This window comes from Syzygium oleosum, unplaced genomic scaffold, assembly GCF_021117445.2.
Source record: "Syzygium oleosum isolate NSW1041296 unplaced genomic scaffold, Sole_v2.1 Sole_v2.02, whole genome shotgun sequence".
NCBI classification, from domain to species: domain Eukaryota; kingdom Viridiplantae; phylum Streptophyta; class Magnoliopsida; order Myrtales; family Myrtaceae; genus Syzygium; species Syzygium oleosum.
Window position 1 is genome coordinate 1357432 of NW_026607486.1, and position 22017 is coordinate 1379448.

Below are 22017 nucleotides of genomic sequence, written 5' to 3' on the forward strand. Positions count from 1 at the left end.
GTCCAGTCTTTATTTGAAACTGCCATGGTCATTTCATATCCTTATTTGAAACTGTCATGATCAATTCAGACATTTTCTTTTTAAAAGGGTTAATATCACGAAAAACCACAAACTGCTGTATCCGTGACAAATTTATCCCAAACTAATTTTTTGACCATAAAAAATCCGAAATCGATACACCCAAAAATCTCAAACCGATACATTCGTGACAAATTTACCCTCCGTTAGTTTCCGTTAAATTGGATTGATGCGTGACAAATTTATCCCAAACTAATTTTTTTACCATAAAAAACCCTAAATCGATATACCCAAAAATCTCAAACCGATACGTTCGTGACAAATTTACCCTCCATTAGTTTCCGTTAAATTGGATTGATGTACAACTGTGATAAACGGAGGATAAAATTTAAAGGTGAAATATCATCTAGCTAAAACAACTTAAAGGTGAAATTTTAAAACGGACGATATTTGTCGCGGATCCTCGTGGTAATAACCCTTTTTAAAAAATACAAATTCGCTTTAAATTTTTATTTGAGAAAACGGCGGTACTTCTCGTGCCCCCTTGACAACGAGTAATTCTTGACCCAAATTCCCACAAAAAAGGAAAAAAAAGGGCGCGAGAGAAAAAAAAACGAGAAAGAAAGAAAGCCGCGGCGGCGACCTTTGGTCCCGGCCACGCCGTCCAATCGGGCGAGCAGATGGAGGAGCTTCGAGAAAAGCGAGACGACGAGGACAGTGACCCCCGCCCCCCAATCACAGACCTCCCACAACGAAACAGCAACCGCGCGGGGGATTTGGAAGACGACCCCCGAGCGTCAACAAAAAAAAAAGATAATTAAAAATAAAATAAAAAAATCAAAACAAAGAGTCGCAAAGGCGGAATCTTTAATCGTTCGCAAATCAAATCGCCATTCCCCCACAAAGCGAGAAGAGAGAAAAGAGGAAGAGATCCAGAACAGAGCGACAGCGAGAGAGAGCTCTAAATTCTTTCGGTTTCACACCCGCCCCCGTCTTCCTCCTCCTCCTCCTCGATTTCGCCCCGTCCTTCCGCAATGAAGAAGAACGACGACAGCAGCAGCAGCAGCAAGCAGCAGCAGCAGAAGCAAGACCCGCCATCGGAATCGACCCCCCCGCACCCGCACCCGCACCCGGCGGCGGCGGCGGCGGCGAAGCCGGCGAGCACGGTCCTGCCGTACCAGACCCCGCGGCTGCGGGATCACTACGCCCTGGGCAAGAAGCTGGGGCAGGGGCAGTTCGGGACCACCTACCTGTGCACCCACAGGGTCACCCGCGGACCCTTCGCCTGCAAGTCCATCCCCAAGCGGAAGCTCCTGTGCCGGGAGGACTACGAGGACGTGTGGCGGGAGATTCAGATCATGCACCACCTCTCCGAGCACCCCAACGTCGTCCAGATCAAGGGCACCTACGAGGACGCCATGTTCGTCCACATCGTCATGGAGCTCTGCGCCGGCGGGGAGCTCTTCGACCGCATCATCCAGAAGGGCCATTTCAGCGAGCGCGAGGCCGCCAAGCTGATCAAGACCATCGTCGGCGTCGTCGAGGCGTGCCACTCCCTCGGGGTCATGCACCGGGACCTCAAGCCCGAGAATTTCTTGTTCGATAACCCCGACGACGATGCCAAGCTCAAGGCCACCGATTTTGGGTTGTCCGTCTTCTACAAGCCAGGTGGGTGGTTCGGCGTCCGCGGGGTGGGGGTTTCTTGCCGTTTGCTTTCTTGGTGTTGTCGTGAATTTGAATTGGAAATGCTGGATTGACTGATTCCGGTGCTTGGGTTATCGGCCCATTGCTGATTGTTTCTTGATGCTGATTTGACGAAATGTCGGATGGCCGTCGTGTTCGATTCTGGTTTTTTTTTTTTTTTTCGGAAAGATTGATCGAAATAAATTAGCACTCCGTAGGCAGATTGCCTTCTTTAACCGGGAATAGTAGTACTGCTTGTTGGGTCTGTCATCAAGATTGTGGATACAGTTCTGTAATGGTAAAGAATTCTTGGATTTGTTCTACACTAGGAGGAGTTTGGGTTTTCTGCTGTTGCCTATTTTGTCCGACATTTTCTAGGTTTTGTTGTCCTTCCGACAACCAAACCTCCAATGGGTAGCCTCTTGCCTGATGATGATGCTGATAAGGAAGATGGGATTGTTTGTTTTTTGGGGAGAGGGAAGCTTCTGATTTGGTTGTGGAAAGAGAATATGGACGTAGTGTGAGGCTCTATATTTGCTTGATGTGCACAGAATAAATTGAGACCATTTCCTGCTTTGCTCCTCTTGATCTTATAAGATGATATGTGCACTCGCCGACTACAAAAAGACTAACCACAATGCATTAGACATCTGTGACTTCATCTATTTTGCATTTAATGTCATTCGTATCTAACTTATAAGTTACAATGCACAGTTATGGCCTACTATTTGGTGCCTTTAAACAATTTACACACTGTTAGCATGATTGTCAAGGCTGGATGTCTGCTCGAAATGGCACATTTAGTCGTATTTATGTGGTGCTTTGTGTGTGATTTTGCTCCTATATTTTGCAGGGAGCTTCTCATTGTAGTTGTTATAGATACAAATGGGATCGTGCAATTCTTTCAGTCTTTTAGAGTTCACTTATATACTCCGTTTCACATGTTTTTTCTTGGAGGCTCTTGCATGCTTTTATTGCTTGTTGGAGTCACCAAAATGACTAAGTTAATACTCATGGGTTATGAAACTCTCTGTATTTTGCATAAATGGCACAAATCCTACTTTGGAGATGCTATTAGCTCGAAATGTTCTTCTGCCTTGTGCTTAGATATTTGTGACTGTATCATGCTTGCTGCTTTTTGCATAATTTGCTGGATATGGTTTTGGCTTTTTGAGGGTGAGTTTGTGATGGGAGAAGAAGGCTGAATATATAGCAAAGAGATGGAAGAAGTAGAGGGATTGTAGGTCCTCAGCAGTTATCAATTACTTTTTAAACTGTTTATGTGGATCAAAGTAGCGAGAAGCTGGATACTGGTTTTCAGTACCTTGATGTTCCAATTCTTCTATCATGGTAAAGAGAAGCTGAATACTGGTTCTTTCATCTTTATTTGACCTTTATAACTATCTTGAAATGACGTATCATACAAATGGTAGCATGAAGGATATGACAAGACATACTGTCTCAGCCAGTAATTGATGCTGTACAGAAAACTTTATATAATGTCTGTTGTTTTCTCCAGATGATTGGTTCATGCTCTTTTTTCTAAAATATGACTCATCTTTAATTTTGCTTTTTTAGCATGCCAACCTTCTGCCGAGATCTTGAGATCTGCTTAGCCCTTAGCGCTTTCTCACATCTCGCTAATGTGTTGTTTGGTTTTTTTGCTATATCGTCAAAGAAGAGCTATTAGATTTCCTTAGATGTGCACTGCTCACCAATTGGAGTCTTTTCTCTTTGCAGGAGAAGCCTTTTCTGATGTTGTTGGAAGTCCGTATTATGTTGCGCCAGAGGTTCTGCGTAAGCATTATGGACCTGAAGTAGATGTATGGAGTGCTGGTGTAATCCTCTACATTCTACTGAGTGGAGTTCCACCCTTTTGGGCAGGTAGAATACATTGCGAAGTGTTGCAGATACGCTCTTTCTAGTTCTACTATTTCATCTACTTACTCTACTTTTGAACTTGACACACATGCAGAAACTGAATCTGGGATCTTCAGACAGATACTGCAAGGAAAATTAGATTTTGTCTCTGACCCTTGGCCTAGCATCTCAGACAGTGCGAAGGATCTGATAAAGAAGATGCTTGAAAGAGACCCTAGGAAAAGATTATCTGCTCACGAAGCTCTGTGTACGTTGTTTCCTTTGCATGGAGTCATGAACTTGTTTCTGTTTTGTCCCTTTTTCTTTTGCAAGCTTTCAAGCATTTGGTTCAGATTGGCATATCAATTTCGCGTTTGTTACCTAGTAAATCCATTCCCAGAATAATTGGATCTGTCTGTCTGTCTCTCTCTCTCTCTCCAGGACCTTTATTTTGTTCCTCTAGGGCAGAAAGTGTGTTTAATTAATGTCTCTTTTGTTGCAACTCCTGCTCCATGTGGTAATAACAACTTTGCATTTTATGTCAGGTCACCCGTGGATTGTTGATGACAGAGTTGCCCCTGATAAACCTCTTGATTCAGCTGTTTTGTCACGCCTGAAGCAGTTCTCAGCCATGAACAAACTTAAAAAGATGGCATTGCGTGTATGGCGTAGATGATAATTACTCACTTTACAATATGTTATGCTCTGCAACTTCTATGGAAATTATGAGATTCATAAATCAAGTTTAAGTTGCAAACTTTGTAGGTTTGGTTGTCTATTGGCATATAGTAAGTTAAAGTTTGCGTTCAACTGATGAAAATGACAATCAAGTAGGGATAGATTGTTAGATCTGACAATCAAGCGTTTGATCTCTAAGAGAAAATTACTTTTAAATTTTATTGCAATGTTGAGATTTATCCTATTTCTCCTCTCATAGATTTCAATCTCCCAAGTGATGTTTTCTGAGCTTCACCTTTGGCAACTGTAAGATATCCGACTCTACCTAATCTGATTCTACTCCTCAGTTGGTGTTGCTTTTGCGTTTCCACCCTTGCAATATGTGTAGATACATAAATGAAATTCTGTTTTCATTATGATTGCTGCTTTTGAGGAAAAGTTGATCTATGTCTATGGTAAGATGATAAAAGAGAAGCTTGTTAAGATGGTCTGGACATGCGAAATAGCACCTTTTAGATATTATAATGTACGTTAAAATTTCACTGAAAAACAAATGTAGATTAAAAGGATAGGAAAGCCTGAAAGGACGTGGCTGGGAACTGTGAGACGAGATTTTGAATACTTAGACTTTTATAGACTGTACACGAAATAGAGCGAAGTAAACAAGAGGATCCACATGGCTGATTTCAATAAGCGCAAGGAGATTTAGTGGTGCTTGCTGTCGTTTGTTGAATTGCAACAGTTTTTTTTTTTGGTCAGATGTTGAATTGTAACTGATGAGTGTAAACATTTTAGTCTATAGAATCTTATTGTATATCAAATTGCTTTGGTTTTTCCCTGCACAGTAATATCTACTGTAACAAATGGTGTGTTTTGTTAATAGCAGAAGATGCAACGTTCTTGATGTAGATGTGCAGGGAATGCTTTGAACTCACATCCAATCGACTACTCCTGGAATATGATAATCGATAGTGATTTATGAAAAAATTACTGTCTATTGCTATTGTTTGGGGTACTCTTTCAGTGGTCTTAGTGAATTATCTGATGGACTTGGAGGATGGACATTTTATCCCCTTTGACACTTCTCTAGAATATTTTCCGTCTATCAAAAAGTGCTATCATCCATTGTCACTAGATAAGATTTTCTCGTCAGCTGATGTTCCACAGGTGAATAATATCCACTTTCTTGGGAAAGTGACGAAGTAAACAAAACTTTGTATGGTATTGATCTCTCATAATAAAAGTTAGGTCTTGACATCTCTAATATTTGTCCTATTGACTCTTCTTTGCAGGTGATAGCAGAAAGACTTTCGGAGGAAGAAATTGGGGGCTTGAAAGAGCTCTTTAAAATGATAGATACAGACAATAGTGGCAGCATAACATTCGAGGAACTAAAGGACGGGTTGAAGAGAGTAGGCTCTAATCTTATGGAGTCCGAGATCAGGGATCTTATGGATGCGGTAAGCCAGTTGGCAGTTATGGTTGGTTCCACCAAATATAATTTGATTAAGACACAATGCATGCTAATTGGCAGGCTGATATTGACAACAGTGGAACAATAGACTATGGCGAATTTCTCGCTGCTACGTTGCATCTAAATAAGATGGAGCGAGAGGAGAATCTTGTAGCAGCTTTTGCTTACTTTGACAGAGATGGTAGTGGTTATATCACCACTGATGAGCTTCAGCAAGCTTGTAAAGATTTCGGTCTTGGTGATGTTCATCTTGATGAGATTATTAAAGAAATTGACCAAGACAATGTAAGTACTTCTAGTTACTCATGATTTTATTTTCAAGCCTTACCTTTCCCTGTTAGGTAGTATAGTCATTCTCTCCTAGATTTGTCTGCTTGTTTTAATTACTATTGAAAAGGCACCAAATGTCTGCTGCAAACCCACATTAAAGGATATTTGCCATATTTTTCTTTGATACGAAGCCTGCACTGGCTTCAATCATGATACTGGAAAAATTATTTCCTCTCTAGTGAAGAAAAGGCGAGGCCTATGTTTTACAAGCTCTCCTTTGTTTCTCCCTGTAAACAAACCAACTATTTGATGGACTCACTGTGAGCAGAGGCTGTGGATCACTTAACAAAATGTTAAAACTTACAATTTATCAATTTGTTCAGTTGAATTGATCTCCAAAAGAGTCTGGTTAGATTTTCAGAGATAGTACGGAAGCAGTTGGTATATAAATCCTGCTTAAAATGTGTGATATATGTCTTTCCAACTTGTTAAAAACATCTCTTTTGAAGATTCCAAGTCATAAGGAAATTTCTAGGAGAGATAAATGTGGAGAAGAAAGAGATCATTTGAGGTGACCTTGTTTACAGACCTTCCAGGAGAGGAAGGCACTATGTTCCACTTGATATGCTAGGTTGCTATGGTGATAGTTTTTCACTCAAATTCTTTTTTATCGCCTTAAATCCAACGATCCATCTTGGTTGGTCTTCTTGCTAAATATTCAGTATCACCCCATAAAAATATGAGGCGAGTGTGGACTTTTTATCGAAAAATCCCTCTTACCCCACACCCCAACCCAAGAAAAAATCCGAAACTCAAATTTAAGATATTCCCCCCAAGTTTTTGATGAAGTAATCATTGGGGCGCCACTTTGTTAATCTATGTTAACCATAAATATCATAGAAGCATCTAGCACTTCATTTCACGCTTGAATGAAACTGACTTGCACATGATGGAAAAGCTTACACTTTATTAGTTACATAGATAGACATTAAATAGTCACCTCAGGCATCTTTAAGGCAAATTGACAGCAACCACATATACTTTTCAAGGCCAGTGACGGGGATTCAGTCTTCAGGCCATGAAGACAGGGGGACCTGTCATTCACATCAAATGTATATGTTTCTAGATAGGAGTTTGTATTGACAAGTTGGTAAGTAATTTATGACTTCAAGAATTAATGATCTTAAGGACAGGGAATAGGGATGAAAATTTTTTATTGCTTTTGTGGTGGAAATCTTGACCGGTAGTGATCCAGTGGAGCAGTGTGAAGGAAATGGACCTTGAGAAGGAAAGTTAACCTGAGCGATGCATGATTGAACTTTTAGGTGATGGGTGTGTACCTTTTCCTGTAGTTGACAATCTACTCGGGAGCATTTGTGTTGATTATGCCATATCGTATGATTGATCTTCTTTTTGACTCTACATACCTTTTCTTTGTTTGGAGACTTGATGTATTTCTATGGCCCTTTTAGTTAGTTTCCTTTCATTTTCATGACTTAATAGACTTTTGGTGCTCGACTATCTAAGGCATATTGTGACCACACTCTGTGCTACCTTCTATGGTGATTTTGCTGGACTTGCCCCAACTGATCTCTACGCAATGGTGTTTGGCAGGACGGTAGAATAGATTATGGGGAGTTCACTGCTATGATGAGACAGGGTGATGGTGGAATGGGCAGGAGCAAAACCATGAGAGGCAACTTGAACTTCAATCTCGCTGATGCTTTTGGAGTAAAGGACTCGGTGTAAGGTGCTGATATAACCATCTATTATATAGTTGAGGATAATGTGATGTTAGGACGTACAGGTCAAGATCAAGCTTCCTCAGAAGGTGGATGGTTTCTGAAATTTTGTTGGGAATCGCTTATGCTGTCCCAACAAGTGATGAAGAGGTTCTATGCTCTTTCATGAATTGTAACATTGGCTAACACAGATCTCATGTATCTTTTCTCCCTTTCAAAAATTTGTCAATTTTGAAATGCGAAGCATCACCGGCGCCACTCTCCTTTTTATGAGAAAATGCATTCAGTTTTCTGTTCTGCATCCTAAAAGTGGCTACAAATTACAGTGGGCCTCATTGCCTACTATACTTTTGAATGATTTGGGTCTTTTCACTTAATTGTGGCGTCGGTTCTTCTCAATGAACGAACGGATTGCTTCCCCTCTATAAAGTGGAAAAATTGATGAAATAAAGCGCCGGGGTCTTACAAAACAGAGGAAACTTCCCATCTTTTCCTCTTCTATAAAACTGACGAAGCAAAAGTCAGGTTCCACGTGAGTATATTTGCTGGTTTGTGATAGCCAACATTTTGGATCTCCAGAAATGGTACTTAACATCCTTGGTGAAGTTTCTGTGAAGAAAAATAAAGGAGTCTAGACCGGGCCGATTTCAAAGGTTGCGTCTTTATCATCTTGAATTTTCAGTTGGCTTGGCTCGCTTTCAGGCAACCGAGTTCTGCTATATTTAGCTAGGCTTTCTGTGCTATCAATCTGGGATTTTGTATGGTCAAGTTTATTTGATAAGTTATTGCACAGCACAGCACAACCTGTTCTCATGTACTTTGTCTGTCACCGTTTAGGAAACGGTAAAATTAGCAGTGGAGCTCAAGCTCACAAAAATAAAGGCACGGGAATATCTCTTGCATCATACTTAGTTTTGTATGTTCATGTCTCCTGTATCTAGTTTTCTCTTGTATGAAACCATCATCAAATGGGCATTTGTGAGGAGGACCTGCTTAACTCTGCTGCACACGGTGACATTATGAAGCACGAAGTCTACTAATTTTCAAAGGGAGAATTCCAAAAATCCCTCTGAAGTGGGGCTCATTTCTCGAAATTTTCTCACACATGACTTCGTTCTGAAATATCCCTGAACTTGATCACTTTGACTCAATAATTTTTTGAAGTGACGTTCATATCTCAAAGTTTCACTCATACTCGACTGTATCCAAATACCCTCAAGATTGATGATCACTTTAACCCAATAACTCCCTTAACTCATCATCGTTAAAATAGAATGATCGGCCAATGAACATGTGCTCGCATCCACATTTCGCGTCTTTTCTTGGGGCATTTTGATCCAAAAACCACTGTCACCCTAAAACTATAAATTGAAATTAGAAAACCCTCAATCCACCTTGTCAATAAGTTATTGTCTTGATAGTACAGACTCAACTTCATTTTATAAATGACAGACGTTTCGCATGTTTGGTGCATTTCAAATCAACAATGTTAAGTACATTACAATTGGATTGTACAATTGATATACAATCTTAATCTACCTAGGATTTCTCACTTTAAATGGGAATTTCGAGTGCAATGTCTGCCTTTTCTTCTTGACATTAGTACGTGTCTCTCATGTAGAATAAAGCTAATGGCCCCCGGTGCTCCCTTAGAACTGTCCCTCTTTTTCTATTAAGTCAAAATAGAAAGTGCTGCCGAGCAACGTCGGCTTCCTAACCGCTTTATAGAAGTCACTGGCATAACAATGACTTCGTGGATAGAAGAGAAGGCACTTTCTAAAGATTACGGTATTAGCATAAGGAATTCATTGGCACTTCATTCATTTCGTGAAAAATGAATAAAATTTAAAAATTATTTTCTTAAAAATGATTGATTATGTGGCTTAAAAAAATTAATCACCGGAAAATATTTTTATTATCAGCAACAAAATTTGCTTAAATATTTTCGTTGATGGTAAAAATACTTTTCGTTTGTTTATTTTTATAAGCGATACAAGTGATCATTTTTCGAGAAAAGATTTTTTAAATTTCGAAATTACCGTGACACAAATGCATTCTGATAGCCTTTACGTTTTAAAATAACAATCTCTTGTCTCGTCTTGCAACATTGTGTTAGCTCCTATCGTAAAAGCGGCTTGTATGGACATTTCGCTGTTCAAGCGTTGGAAAACGTCGCCAACTGCAGTTGTTTCCGCAATGCTACCGATCCAGCAATAGGAAAATATCCTATAAAAAATTCTAAATTTCTCTGATATCCCCTCAAATTCAAGGTGTATAAAAGTTAATTTGAGTTCAGATAAAAAAAAAATCCGATAGCTATTGTGGGTTGCATTGGCTGCTGTGCAAGCTGCATGGCAGGAGGTTGTCATTGCGATAGGAGAAGGCTTTGTCGAGACAGGAGACTGGTCATCGCGACAGGCTACTGTGGATGCTATGCAGGCTACGTGACAATAAAATATGTTGACATGGAAGTTGATGTCACTCTTGCATGATACGAACAATGTTGAAATCGATGTTGATTGAAGGATATTAGGACTTATTGATAAAAAAAAAAAATAACAAGAAGCGGATGCGCACTTGGGTGCGACCTGTTGCACCTTAGGATCAGATACTAAGTTGAGAAAATAATAAGCGAAAGAGAGGAATACGAAATTTGTGTATAGTTCGATGTATATCCAGTGAAGAGTACACAAACCTATTTATAGGTTTTATTATATGACTATTTAAGGCAATTAAATCAAGATATTTACAATTAAAATGAGATAAGTGTGCAATTTTGAGAGATAAGCATAATCAACAGAAATATCATAATTATAAAAAATCATATATAGAATCCTGAATATCTCCAACAGTAACTTCAGCACCGGCATTTTGAATTGGTTCAACCACCAATTCAGTATTCTTCTCCGGAGTGGCCTCAAGGAACGCAGGCACGAGTTCTTCAATCGCCTCAGGGTCTTCCAAGTCCTCGTGGCCGAGCTACTAGCTGTCCTAATGTGGTGGCATTCGGACTTCCACCGGCTCGGCCTACTCTTCTTCATCTCGATCCTCTGGGGAGTGTTCCCGTCTTTCGACTCCCTGTTCGTGTTCCCCTAGGACCGTGCCATCTTCATGAAGGAATGGTCTTCAGGAATGTACAGTCTCTCCTCATCCTTCATGGCACGGAAATTCTTGCCCTTGGAGATCATACTGCTCATCATCTTCCTCTCCATGATTTACTGGATGTCCGGACTGAAACCCGAGCTCGGCGTGCTTGCTTTGGCGCTGTTGGTCCTGCTCAGCTATGTCCTCGTATCTCAGGGGATCGGCCTCAGGCTAGGTGCAGCCGTAACGGATGCCGAGCAAGGCCTCGAGGATGGTCAGAGTCATGATGTTGGCATTCTTGCTGATCGGTCACCCCTCAGCCCCTATCACTTAAAAGGCATTAACCTCTCTTGAAGAAAATCAAGAGAGCATAAAGATACATATCACTGCCAAAACATAGACTTCCCTAACCAAAGCCATCGATCATCATCAATGTCAATGAGGGGCTTATCTCCGTTCAGTCCGAGGAAATATGTGTAGGCCTTCGTCCTGATAACTCCGATGATCACCTTACTATAGTGAAACGGTCTTTGATCAGGATAAGTGTAATTTACCTACGAGGCTCGAATTCCCGATGTTGTGGTAGACACGTGAAAAGGTTTCTTTTGCCTGAAAATTTCGTAGAAATATAGTAAACTTCTCTACCCACTTGGTTGACGATGTCACGCTCTAATTTGCCCACGCCGTTGATCCATTCTTCACAAAAGTTCGCAGCGGCGGTGACTGGGGGAGCTTGATCTTGCCATTCAATGAATGAACAGATGGAGCTTCGCTTCACATTCACGCAGAACCCTTTTCTTTTTTTCTTCTGCAATTGCGATTGCAATATAGAGAGATAGAAAGAGAGCTACATTCTTTCGGTTTCAGACAGCTGCAAGGTCCAACTCTTCCCATTTTACCATCTTCTTTTTTTCTTCCAAGTTCTTTTGGTATGGCGATCAATCAAGACCCACAAGCGCGCAGAGTCCTCCCTTACCGGACCGTGAGGCTTGAAGATCACTTCTCTATCGGCAAGGAGCTCGGAAAGGGCCAGTTCGGCACTGCCTATCTCTGCACCCACGAGGCCACCCAGAAGCTTTACGCCTGCAAATCGATCCCTAAGTGGAAGCTCCTCTGTCGGGAGAACCGTAAGGACGTGCGGAGGGAGATTTAGATCATGCACCACCTCTCCGAGCACCCGAACGTGGTCCAAATCAAGGGCACGTACGAGGACAGCACGTCCGTGCACATAGTGATGGAGCTTTGTGGTGGGGGAGAGCTCTTCGATAGGATCAACCAGCAGGGGCATTTCAGTGAGCCCGAGGCCGCGAAGCTGATCAAGATGATTGTGGGTGCTGTGGAGGCGTGCCACTCTGCTGGGGTCATGCACAGAGACGTCAAGCCGGAGAATCTCCTGTTTGTTACTACGGAGGACGATGCCAAGCTCAAGCTCAAGCTCATCGATTTTGGGTTGTCTGTCTTCTGTAAACCAGGTGGGTTGATTGGGATTTTTGCTATTTCCTTTCTTGGTGTTATCGTGGTTGAATTGGAAATACAGGATGAACTGATATGGGTAATTGATTATCGGCCCATTGCCAATTGTTTCTTGATGGGACGAGATGTGTTAGATGGCCATTCTGTTCGATTCTGTCTTTCGTAAAGATTGATCAAAAGAGATAAGCACTTAAGGGAGATCGCGTAGTGATAGTTCTTGCAGCGTCTGTCATAAAGACTGTGGATGCAGCACTTCTGTAATGGTAAAGATTGATAATGGATTTGTTCAATGAGAACAATTTGAAGATCAGACCGACGCGAGGGTCCACCGTTCTTCCAATCTTGTATTTTTCAGACAGCTTTTAACACATGCGCATGCAGAAAGGTTTTCTTTTACGAGAAAGGCCATCCGGAAAAAACAGTACGGCCCATCTGGCCTTGCAAAAAACCCAGAGTGTATGTATTTTTATCGTTGAATGGCAGCCTTATAAATGCCACACGTGTGGGGTCAGTGACGAGGATCGTGAAGGAGAGAGACGAGAGAGAGTGGGGACCACATCTCCCCCTCCCACCCATTGGTGAATCTGACTGTGCGCGTAATGAATTGACATCGACACCATTTCCTGCTTTGTACTGTGCCAACAGCAGAAAGACTAATCACAATGCAATAGACTTCTGTGACTTAATATGTTTTGCATCTGATGGCGTTCGTATTGAACTCGTAAGTTATTAATGCACAGTTACAACCCACTCTTTGGTGCCTATGAACAATTAACACACTGTTAACGTAATTATGAAGGCTGGATGCCCGCTCTAAATGGCGCATATAGTGGTAATTATTTGGTACTTTGTGTGTGATTTGCCCTTTCAAGAGCCTATATTTTGCAGGGAACTCCACTTTTTAGTCGTTATTTAAACAAGGGGAATCATGCAATTCTTTGTCTTGTAGTGTTCTCATATATACTGTTTTGCATATGTTTTTCTTGGAGGCTCTTGCATGCTTTTATTGTTTGTCGGACTCACCATATCTAAGTCCAAATGACTAATTTAATGGCCATGGGTTCTGAAACTCTCTGTATTTTGCATAAATGGCACAAATCCTGCTTCAGAGATGCTATTATCTCGAAATGTTCTTCTGCCTGGTGCTTAAATATTTGTAACTGCATCACACTTGATGCTTTTTGCATAATATGCTGGATATGGTTTTGCCTTTCTGAGGGTGAGTGTATGATTGGCGAAGAAGGCTGAATATGCAGTAAAGAGATGAGATGAAAGAAGTAGAGGCATTGTAACCCGGCAGCAATTATCGATTACTTTTGATTGTTTATGTGGATCAAAGTGGCGAGAAGCTGGATGCTGGTTTCAGTAATGTACCAATTCATCTGTCAAGATACGGTTTATTTCATCTTTATTTGACTTTTATAACTATCTTTCAATAATGTCTCTTGCAAATGGCATTGCGAAAAATACAGACAAGGCATACCATCATAGCCAGTGATTGATGTTGTAAAGAAAAATTTATACTATGCATGTTGTTTTCTCCTAATGACTTGAGTTATACTCTGTTTCTAACATACGAGTCATCTTCCATTTTGCTCTTTTAGCAAGCCAACCTGCTGGTGAGATATTGAGATTTGCTTAATTATCAGCACTTTCTCACATCTTACTAATGTGTTGATTGGCTTTTTGCTATGTTCTGAAAGAACTATTAGCTCTTCTTAGATATGGAGAGCTCACGAATTGTAGTCTTTTCCCTTTGCAGGACAAGTTTTTTCTGATGTTGTTGGAAGTACATATTATATTGCGTCAGAGGCTCTGCTGGAGCATTATGGACCTGAAGTAGATGTATGGAGTGCCGGTGTGATCCTTTACATTCTACTGAGTGGATTTCCACCCTTTGGACCCTTTGGGGCAGGTGGAATACGTTGCAAAGTGTTGCAGTTACTGCTCTTTCTCGTTTCTACTATTTCATCTACTTACTCTACTGTTGAACTTGACAAAACATGTGCAGAAACAGACTCTGAGATCCTCAGAGAGGTATCGCAAAAGGACTTAGATTTAGAGTCTGACCCTTGGACTGGCATCTCAGACAGTGTGAAGGATCTGATAAAGAAGATGCTTGAAAGAGACCCTAGGAAAAGATTTCTGCTCAGCAAGTTCTGCGTAAGTTGTGTCATCTGCATGGAGCCATAAACTTGTTTCTGCTTTGCCCCTTTTTCTTTTGCAAGCCTTCTAGCATTCGGTTTAGGTTGCTAAATCCATGTTCTTCTTAATGGGCAATTGGCATATCAATTCCTATTGGCTTTTTTCCTAATAAATCAAGTCCCAGAATTTTGGGATCTCTCTCTCTCTCCAAGACCTTTATTTTGTTCATCTAGGTCATAAAGAGTGTTTAATCAATGTGCTTTTTGGATGCAACTCCTGCTCTTGTGTGGTAATAACAACATTGAGTTTTATATCAGGTCACTCGTGGATTGTTGATGACGGAGTTGTCCCCGAACATACCTCTCGTTCCTAGTAAAACAAATCCCAGAATTATGGGATATCTCTCTCTCTCTCTTTAGGACCTTTATTTTGTTCCTCTAGGTCAGAAAGCGTGTTTAATCAATGTCCTCTTTGGTTGCAACTCTTGTCCCCATGTGGTAATAACAATATTGAGTTTTATGTCAGGTCAACTGTGGATTGTTGGTGACGGAGTTTCCCCCGACATACGTCTCATCTGAAGCAAGTCTCATCAATGAACAAACTTTAAAAGATGGCATTGGTGTATGCTGTTGATTTTTTATTTTTTTGTGAATGTTGTAGATTATCATATGAAAATTGGATGTACATTGAACAATGTTTCTGTAACTTTCAAATAAGTTGTGAGATTCGTACATTAAGTTTAAATTGCAAACTGTGTAGGTTTGGTAGTCTATTGCTCTATAGTAACTTTAAAGTTTGCTTCCAACCGATGAAAATGACAATCAAGTGGGGATGGATCGTTAGATCTGACAATCAAGTGTTTGATCTCCAAGACAAACTTAGAGATCAAACCCTTCTCAAATAATTGTTAGATACCGAGAGAATTCAGGACCGATGGTAGCTCTAGCTCTCGCAGAACATTGTCTCCTCTCACAGGTTTCAATTTGAGTCTCCCTAATGATGTATTTTGAGCTTAACATTTAGCAACCGTAAGATATCCAACTCTAGCTAATCTATGATTCTTTCACTCTTGAGTCGATCTTGCATTTGCTTTTCCACCCTTTGCAACGTCTATTTTCATTATGATTGGTTTTGAGAAAAAGATGATCTACGTCCAACGTAGGGTATAGATGATGGAAGAGAGGCTCGTTTTAAGATGTTCTGGACGTGCGAAATAGCACCTTTTAGGTACACTATTCTGTACATTAAAACTTCAGTGGTGCTTGCTGTCGTAGTTATTGCTGAATTGCCACTGTCCATACCCAAATTGCTTTGGCATTTCATTGCGCAGCAATACCCACTGTAACAGATGGCGTGCTCTGTTCATCTCAAGAATAGTGGCGTCGTTCTTTCTTGATGTAGATGGGCAGGGAGTGCTTTAAACTCGCATCCAATTGACTTCTCCTAGAACATGATAACTGATGGTGATTGATGCAGAAATTACCATCTGCTGCTACTGTTTAGGGGACTCTGTCGTACTTGCTAGGCTTTCTATGCCCTCAATCATATTAGTTTTGTATGTTCATGCCTCCCTGAATCTAGTTTTCTCTTAATATGAAACCATCATCAAATGTGCATTTGGGAGTAGGACCCGCTTAGCTTTGCTGCACAAGGTAATATTCTGAAGCATGAAGTCCACAGATTTACAAACGGAAAATTCTGAAATCCCCTTTAAAATGAGTTCTGTTTCTCGAAATTTCATTATACATGACTTCATTCTAAAATACCTTTTGAACTTGATCACTTTAACTGAATTATACATCAAAATGACGTTCATTTCTTAAAGTTCCACTCATAATTGACTTTGTTTCGAAATATTCTCTGAGTTTGATCGCTTTGATCTAATAACTCCCCAACCCATCGTGTTGGAAATTATGATCGGTGAATGAACATGTGCTTACCAGCATTATTTGCATCTTTCCAAGGGTCATTTGGGTCCAAAAAATCACCGTTACCCTGAAACCTTGATTTGAATAAAATAAAAAAAGCACTTAATGACCTTACACCGAATTTCTCGTACACAAGAAAGCGCGTAGCTCCGTTCGCCTCGGTCCATTATGTTCTCATCACAACTGTCTTCCCACATCTATAATGATCCTTCATCTCCAATTTTTTCCAATAGATGCTCGAGAAATCCTAACCCTTTCTTTTTCGTTGGTAAAGTTGGTCCAAATTTAGGGCTTTTAGTGTTTTGATGTGCACGTGAGTAGCTTGAGAGAAATGCATTTTTTCTGGGAAAATGAACTATGGAAAAGGGACAGAGCGTGCATGCGACGAGCACGTATTTATTTAAGTGTCATTCGATTCAAGGCCGATGCGCTCAAAGGAATTATTGGGTCACTAATCAAGTTAGGGGAAACTTTGAGGAGCGGACACCACTTTAGGGGTTATTAATTAAGTCAAATTGATCTGAGTTCAGAGGATGTTTTGGAACAAAGGCAACACTTTGGGGGAAACTTTGAGATACCAGTGTTAGGGGTGTTAGTGGGTCGGGTCGGGTCGGGTCGGGTCAGGTCGAGTATCATAAAAACCCGACCCGAACCGAAATAATGAATGTGTGTGTTTGGCCCGACTCGAGACAAGACCCAAACAAGATATAGCCGCACGATTGGGTTGGGTCGGGTCCAGTGTTACTTCAAGGGTTCTTTCGGACTTTCCCGAACAACGGTTCTCGGCCCTTGCCTTTCTCGGGTGAAAGTCATCGGCCCTCGTTGAATTCGTGGTGGTATCTTATCACATTAGTAATGCCTAGCTGGTAATGTGACTTAGAAAGTAAAAATGACCGGACTTTATCGTAAAACCGGAAAAGTTAGAGTCTCTTGAAAAAAATACTGAACACAAAATTGAAGAAATATAGCAAAGTAGGGGTTTGAAATTTCCAATTTTTTCACATTTATGCGATTCTCTCCAAAAATATTTAATAAAATTATTGTCGCATCACATCAATTATTAACCATGATAATAACTATAGACTAACAAAATGACTTTCGTTTTTGAAATTTTCATTACACAAACTAAGTAACTATGGGATGAACATGCACCTACGGCGCTGCAAAAAGCCTGGATACAGCCCGAAATTGAACCAAAGTAGAAATATCGGGAAAATTATCCAAAAAGTCATAAACATATTACATTTTTACAAATTCAGTCGCAAACCTTTCAATTTTACCAGTTGAGTTCTAAATCTTTTTACTTTTTTCTAATTGAGTCTCACTACAAAAAAACACGAAATTTGCGACGAACGTTTTGCCGTCGCAAATTTGCGACGGATTGTATTTTCCGTCGCAAATTTGCGACGGTTTATTTCCGTCGCAAATTTGCGACGGATTTTTAACGGTTTTATTTTCCGTCGCAAATTTGCGACGGAAAACGTTCGTCGCAAATTTCCGACGGAAATAAAACCGTCGCAAATTTGCGACGGCATTGTAAGTCCGTCGCAAATTTGCGACTAAAACTGCGTCCGTCGTAAATTCGTAGTTTATCGCCCGTGATATTCCAACCCTATCTCTCTCTCGCTCTCTCTCGTTTTTCTCCCTCTTTCGTTTGTCTGAAATCAGCAAAATCCGCGCACGCACATATTAATCTCGGTGAAGCTTTTGTACCGGTAAGTGTCATAGCTAGCTTCGTGACTATTCGTCGTTGCATTATAATTTCCGTTTTTTTAATATATGTTTATGTTTGTTTTTTTTTGTATCTGCATCACCGGTTTAACGACCGGCGACAACTCGCCGGCCTTTGGATGTGGCCAAACGGCCACGCCGTTTTGCGACGGAAATAGTTTCCGACGCAAATTTGCGACGAATAAATGAAAATTCTGTTGCAAATTTGCGACGGATACTATGTGCCGTCGCAAATTTGCGACGGATACCTGATTCCGTCGCAAATTTGCGACGAATAAATGAAAATTCCGTCGCAAAATTTGCGACGGATTTGAGTATCCGTCGCAAATTTGCAACGGCACGTAGTATCCGTCGCAAATTTGCGATGGAAACCTTATTCCGTCGCAAATTTCCGACGAATAAATGAAAATTCCGTCGCAAAATTTGCGACGGAGTTGAGTATCCGTCGCAAATTTGCGACGGATACATTCCGTTTCCATCGCACATTAAAAATTATTAAAAAATGATTCTTAAGTGATTATTCTTTTTTGGGTATGTGCCTAATTGAAGGTCTCGCAATCCAAGTGGACGTTGCAATTCTCATTAAATTGATCACTTTCTCCTACAAATATTTCAGTCAAATAGCACCTGGTAAGTCTTCTTTACATTGTAGTTTTTTCTATTTTTGCAATTTGATATTAATTGTTGCGTGAATAACAAAAATTATAATTTCCAAAATTTTATGGTTTTAATTAAGAACAATAGATATGATATTTTAAATATTTTACCAGAATTTTTTATTTTAATACTACACAATGCAAAGAGAAAGGGCTTGGATGTATAATAAGAACTTACCTGGACGTCAAGGATTGACGAGATGAGTTTAAATCTTGGGTTGGAACTATTTTTAGACTTTGCTAGTAGTAAATATGAGTTTATGGATGGAAATAAGTTAAGGTGTCCGTGTAAAAAGTGCGGTAATGGTAAATTTCTTGTGTGTGATCAAGTTAGAGAACACCTTATTAGATTTGGGTTTACTCCGAACTATTATAATTGGACTTCCAATGGTGAACCATTTATATCTGATGAAGAATATGGAAGAAGTGACCAATTTTCAGTTAGGGAAGAATATGGCTATTATGAGCAATTGAACCCATACGAGAGGATGGTGATTGATGCAGCTAGTTATAATTTTGTCACAGAAGCAAATCATTCAAATACTAGTTTTACTCCTACACGTGAACAAGTGGGTACTAGTCATGCTTCACAATTGGAAGATATAGGAGTAACGGGTTTTGAGGAGAATGTGTATAATGAAACTTTTCAATCTAATCAGTTCTGGGATGTCTTGAAAGCAGCAGATGAACCTCTATGGACATGTTGTGAGGACCACACTAAGTTATCGGTGATGGCCCGACTATTAAATATCAAGGCGAGCATAATGTGTGTCGGATTGCTTCAACTCTTTTGTTGAAGTAATGCGGGAATCATTGCCTCGTGATAACAACATGCCAAGTGATTTTTATGATATGAAAAAGCTAGTGGATAACTTAGGTCTTAGGTTGTAAGGATTGATGTATGTAGTAGGGGTTGTATGATATATTGGAGAGATGATGAAAATGCGAGAATCTTGCAAATTACGTAGCCAACCTAGGTACAAGATTAACAAGGAGGCCGGATCGTAATCGAAGCGTAAACCATGCAAGCAAATGTTTTATCCGCCCTTAATCCCATTGCAAAGGCTTTATGCGTCTAAAGCCCCTTGAACACATGACTTGGCATGCAAATCATGAAACAGAAGAGGGTCTAATGTGTCATTCTTCGAATGCAGAGGCATGGCAACATTTTGATAGAACATACCTCGAGTTTGCAATGGAGCCTCGGAACATCGGGTTAGGTCTCGTGCCGATGGATTTGCTCCATTTGGGAGAACAGGAAAAAGTTATTCATGCTGGCCGCTTATCTTAACGCCGTACAATCTTCCACTGTATGTGCATGAAGACACTTTATATGTTTTTGACATTGATCGTGACAGGGCCGCAAAATCCGAAAAAGTTGATAGATGTTTATATGCAACCATTGATTGAGGAGTTACAACGGCTATGGGTTGAAGGTGTCCCTACGTATGACGTTTCTACCGATCAAACATTTGTTATGAAGGTCGCCCTTCTTTGGACGATAAATGACTTTCCAAACTTACGGAATGTTATCTGGATGGAGTACAGCTGGGATCTTAGGATGTCCGATATGTTTGGAGAGGACAAAGTCATTTAGATTAAAACATGGAAAGAAGCCTAGCTATTTTGACTGTCACAGATAATTTTTACCGCCAAGTCATCCTTTCAGAAGGAATAAGAAAGAGTTCAGCAAGAATAGGACTGAAAGAACGCGTCCATCATTGAGGTTGACTAGCGATCAAATTTGGGAGCGTGTGCAGGACTTTCCAACTGTTGTTGAAAACCCGTACGACACGACTTTTGAGTACGGAAGTACACATAAGTGGACAAAACACAGTATATTTTGGGATCTACCATATTGGAAGGCCCATCTTATTCATCATAATCTTGACATCATGCACATAGAAAAGAATGTTTTCGACAATATCATAAATACTGTGATGGATGTCGCCGAAAAAACAAAAGACAACTTAAACGCAAGAAAAGATATGAGAGATATTTGCGATCGGCCAATACTAGCTGTGGATGCAAGCAGCAGGGGATCAAAACCGAAAGCAGTTTATACATTGGATAAGGAGCATAGGCGAGTTGTTTGTCAATGGTTGAAATCTGTGCGGTTTCCTGATGGATATGCTTCAAACCTCGGGAGATGTGTTGATTTGAAGGAATGCAAGTTGACAGGTTTGAAGAGTCATGATTGTCACATCCTGATGGAAAGACTAATTCCAATAGCTTTGAAGGAAGTTTTACCGAACTTTGTATGGGGCGCCATTACAGAATTAAGCAATTTCCTCCATGATATTTGCTCGACAGTGTTAAAAGTATCGCACATGGAAAAACTAGAGAGAGATATTCCAATTATTCTTTGCAACTTAGAAAGGATATTTCCTCCAGCGTTTTTTGATTCGATGGAGCACCTCTTAGTTCACTTGCCTTATGAGGCCAAAGTTGCAGGTCCCGTCCAATTTCGATGGATGTATCCATTTGAGAGGTAATGTTTTCTTTAAAATACAGTTCAAATGAGTTTATCATATAATATGTCCTGATAAGCTTCTTTCTATTTCAACTAGATTCTTATATCATTTGAAGAAAAAAGTGAAGAATAAGGCACATGTTGAAGCTTCAATTTGTAATGCATATATTGTGGAAGAAGTGACGACATTTGTATCATACTATTTTGAACCGCACGTTCAATGCAAGAGGCGGAGAGCAGGCAGAAATGATGAGGGCCCCATTGATCCCAATTGCACGGCATTCTCTATTTTCAATTATCTGGGTCGACCAGCGGCGCATGTCGGTTCGTTACTTTATCGGCGAAGAACTTCATGCACCCATACTTATATTTTACTGAACTGTCCAGAAGTCGAGCCATACTTCAAGTAAGTGTAAATTTGTAAATTTATGTTTTGCGTGTCAAATATTTGCTAATAATGATATGGTTTTTAATATTAGGATTTTCCAAACTTCAATGTTTGGACTACAACCAAATGAGTTTGACCGTCTGTGCGATGAACAATTTGCAGCATGGTTCAAGACATATGTAAGTTGCCTATGGATCAAAACCAAGTTATTAAAATTATATACATCATTTAGTTAAATATATATTATTAACTTTGCATGTGTAACCTTAGGTTCACAATAATTATGATGAAATTGGAGGGCAATGATTGCTACATTATCTGTCATGGGGTCCACAGTTAAGAGTTCGAAGTTGGCCAGCATATTTCATAAATGGATATAATTTTCATACTCAAGAATATGGAATGGGAAAATCC

At 40.3% G+C, this 22017-nt stretch overlaps 1 protein-coding gene, 1 long non-coding RNA gene and 1 pseudogene across 3 annotated transcripts; all 3 read left to right on the forward strand.

Moving 5' to 3' along the window:
- Positions 1-1022: 1022 nt before the first annotated feature.
- LOC115686811 (calcium-dependent protein kinase 11) lies at positions 1023-7968 on the forward strand. Of its 2 annotated transcripts, none has more exons than XM_030612218.2 (7): positions 1023-1686; positions 3442-3585; positions 3677-3829; positions 4107-4222; positions 5532-5699; positions 5774-5998; positions 7598-7968. In XM_030612218.2, the coding sequence occupies exons 1-7, from the start codon at positions 1053-1055 to the stop codon at positions 7730-7732; spliced, it is 1575 nt and encodes a 524-aa protein (XP_030468078.1). In that variant the 5' UTR covers positions 1023-1052; the 3' UTR covers positions 7733-7968. The 2 variants fall into 2 exon arrangements, with proteins under 2 accessions (XP_030468078.1, XP_056164911.1); XM_056308936.1 differs by having other exon boundaries at positions 7487-7670.
- Positions 7969-11721: 3753 nt separating this feature from the next.
- LOC115686813 (calcium-dependent protein kinase 11-like) lies at positions 11722-14306 on the forward strand (annotated as a pseudogene).
- Positions 14307-14313: 7 nt separating this feature from the next.
- LOC130137447 (uncharacterized) lies at positions 14314-15162 on the forward strand. Its single transcript, XR_008815882.1, has 3 exons — positions 14314-14445; positions 14745-14868; positions 14953-15162. It is a non-coding gene; the product is annotated as an uncharacterized LOC130137447 (long non-coding RNA).
- Positions 15163-22017: the final 6855 nt, after the last annotated feature.

Bases quoted from the DNA above. Each gene is read 5' to 3' on its own strand.
- LOC115686811 (XM_030612218.2), top strand. From the start codon at position 1,053: ATGAAGAAGAACGACGACAGCAGCAGCAGCAGCAAGCAGCAGCAGCAG. The intron at 4,223-5,531 runs GTATGGCGTAGA...TCTTCTTTGCAG, and splicing joins TTAAAAAGATGGCATTGCGT to GTGATAGCAGAAAGACTTTC. The intron at 5,999-7,597 runs GTAAGTACTTCT...GGTGTTTGGCAG, and splicing joins AAGAAATTGACCAAGACAAT to GACGGTAGAATAGATTATGG.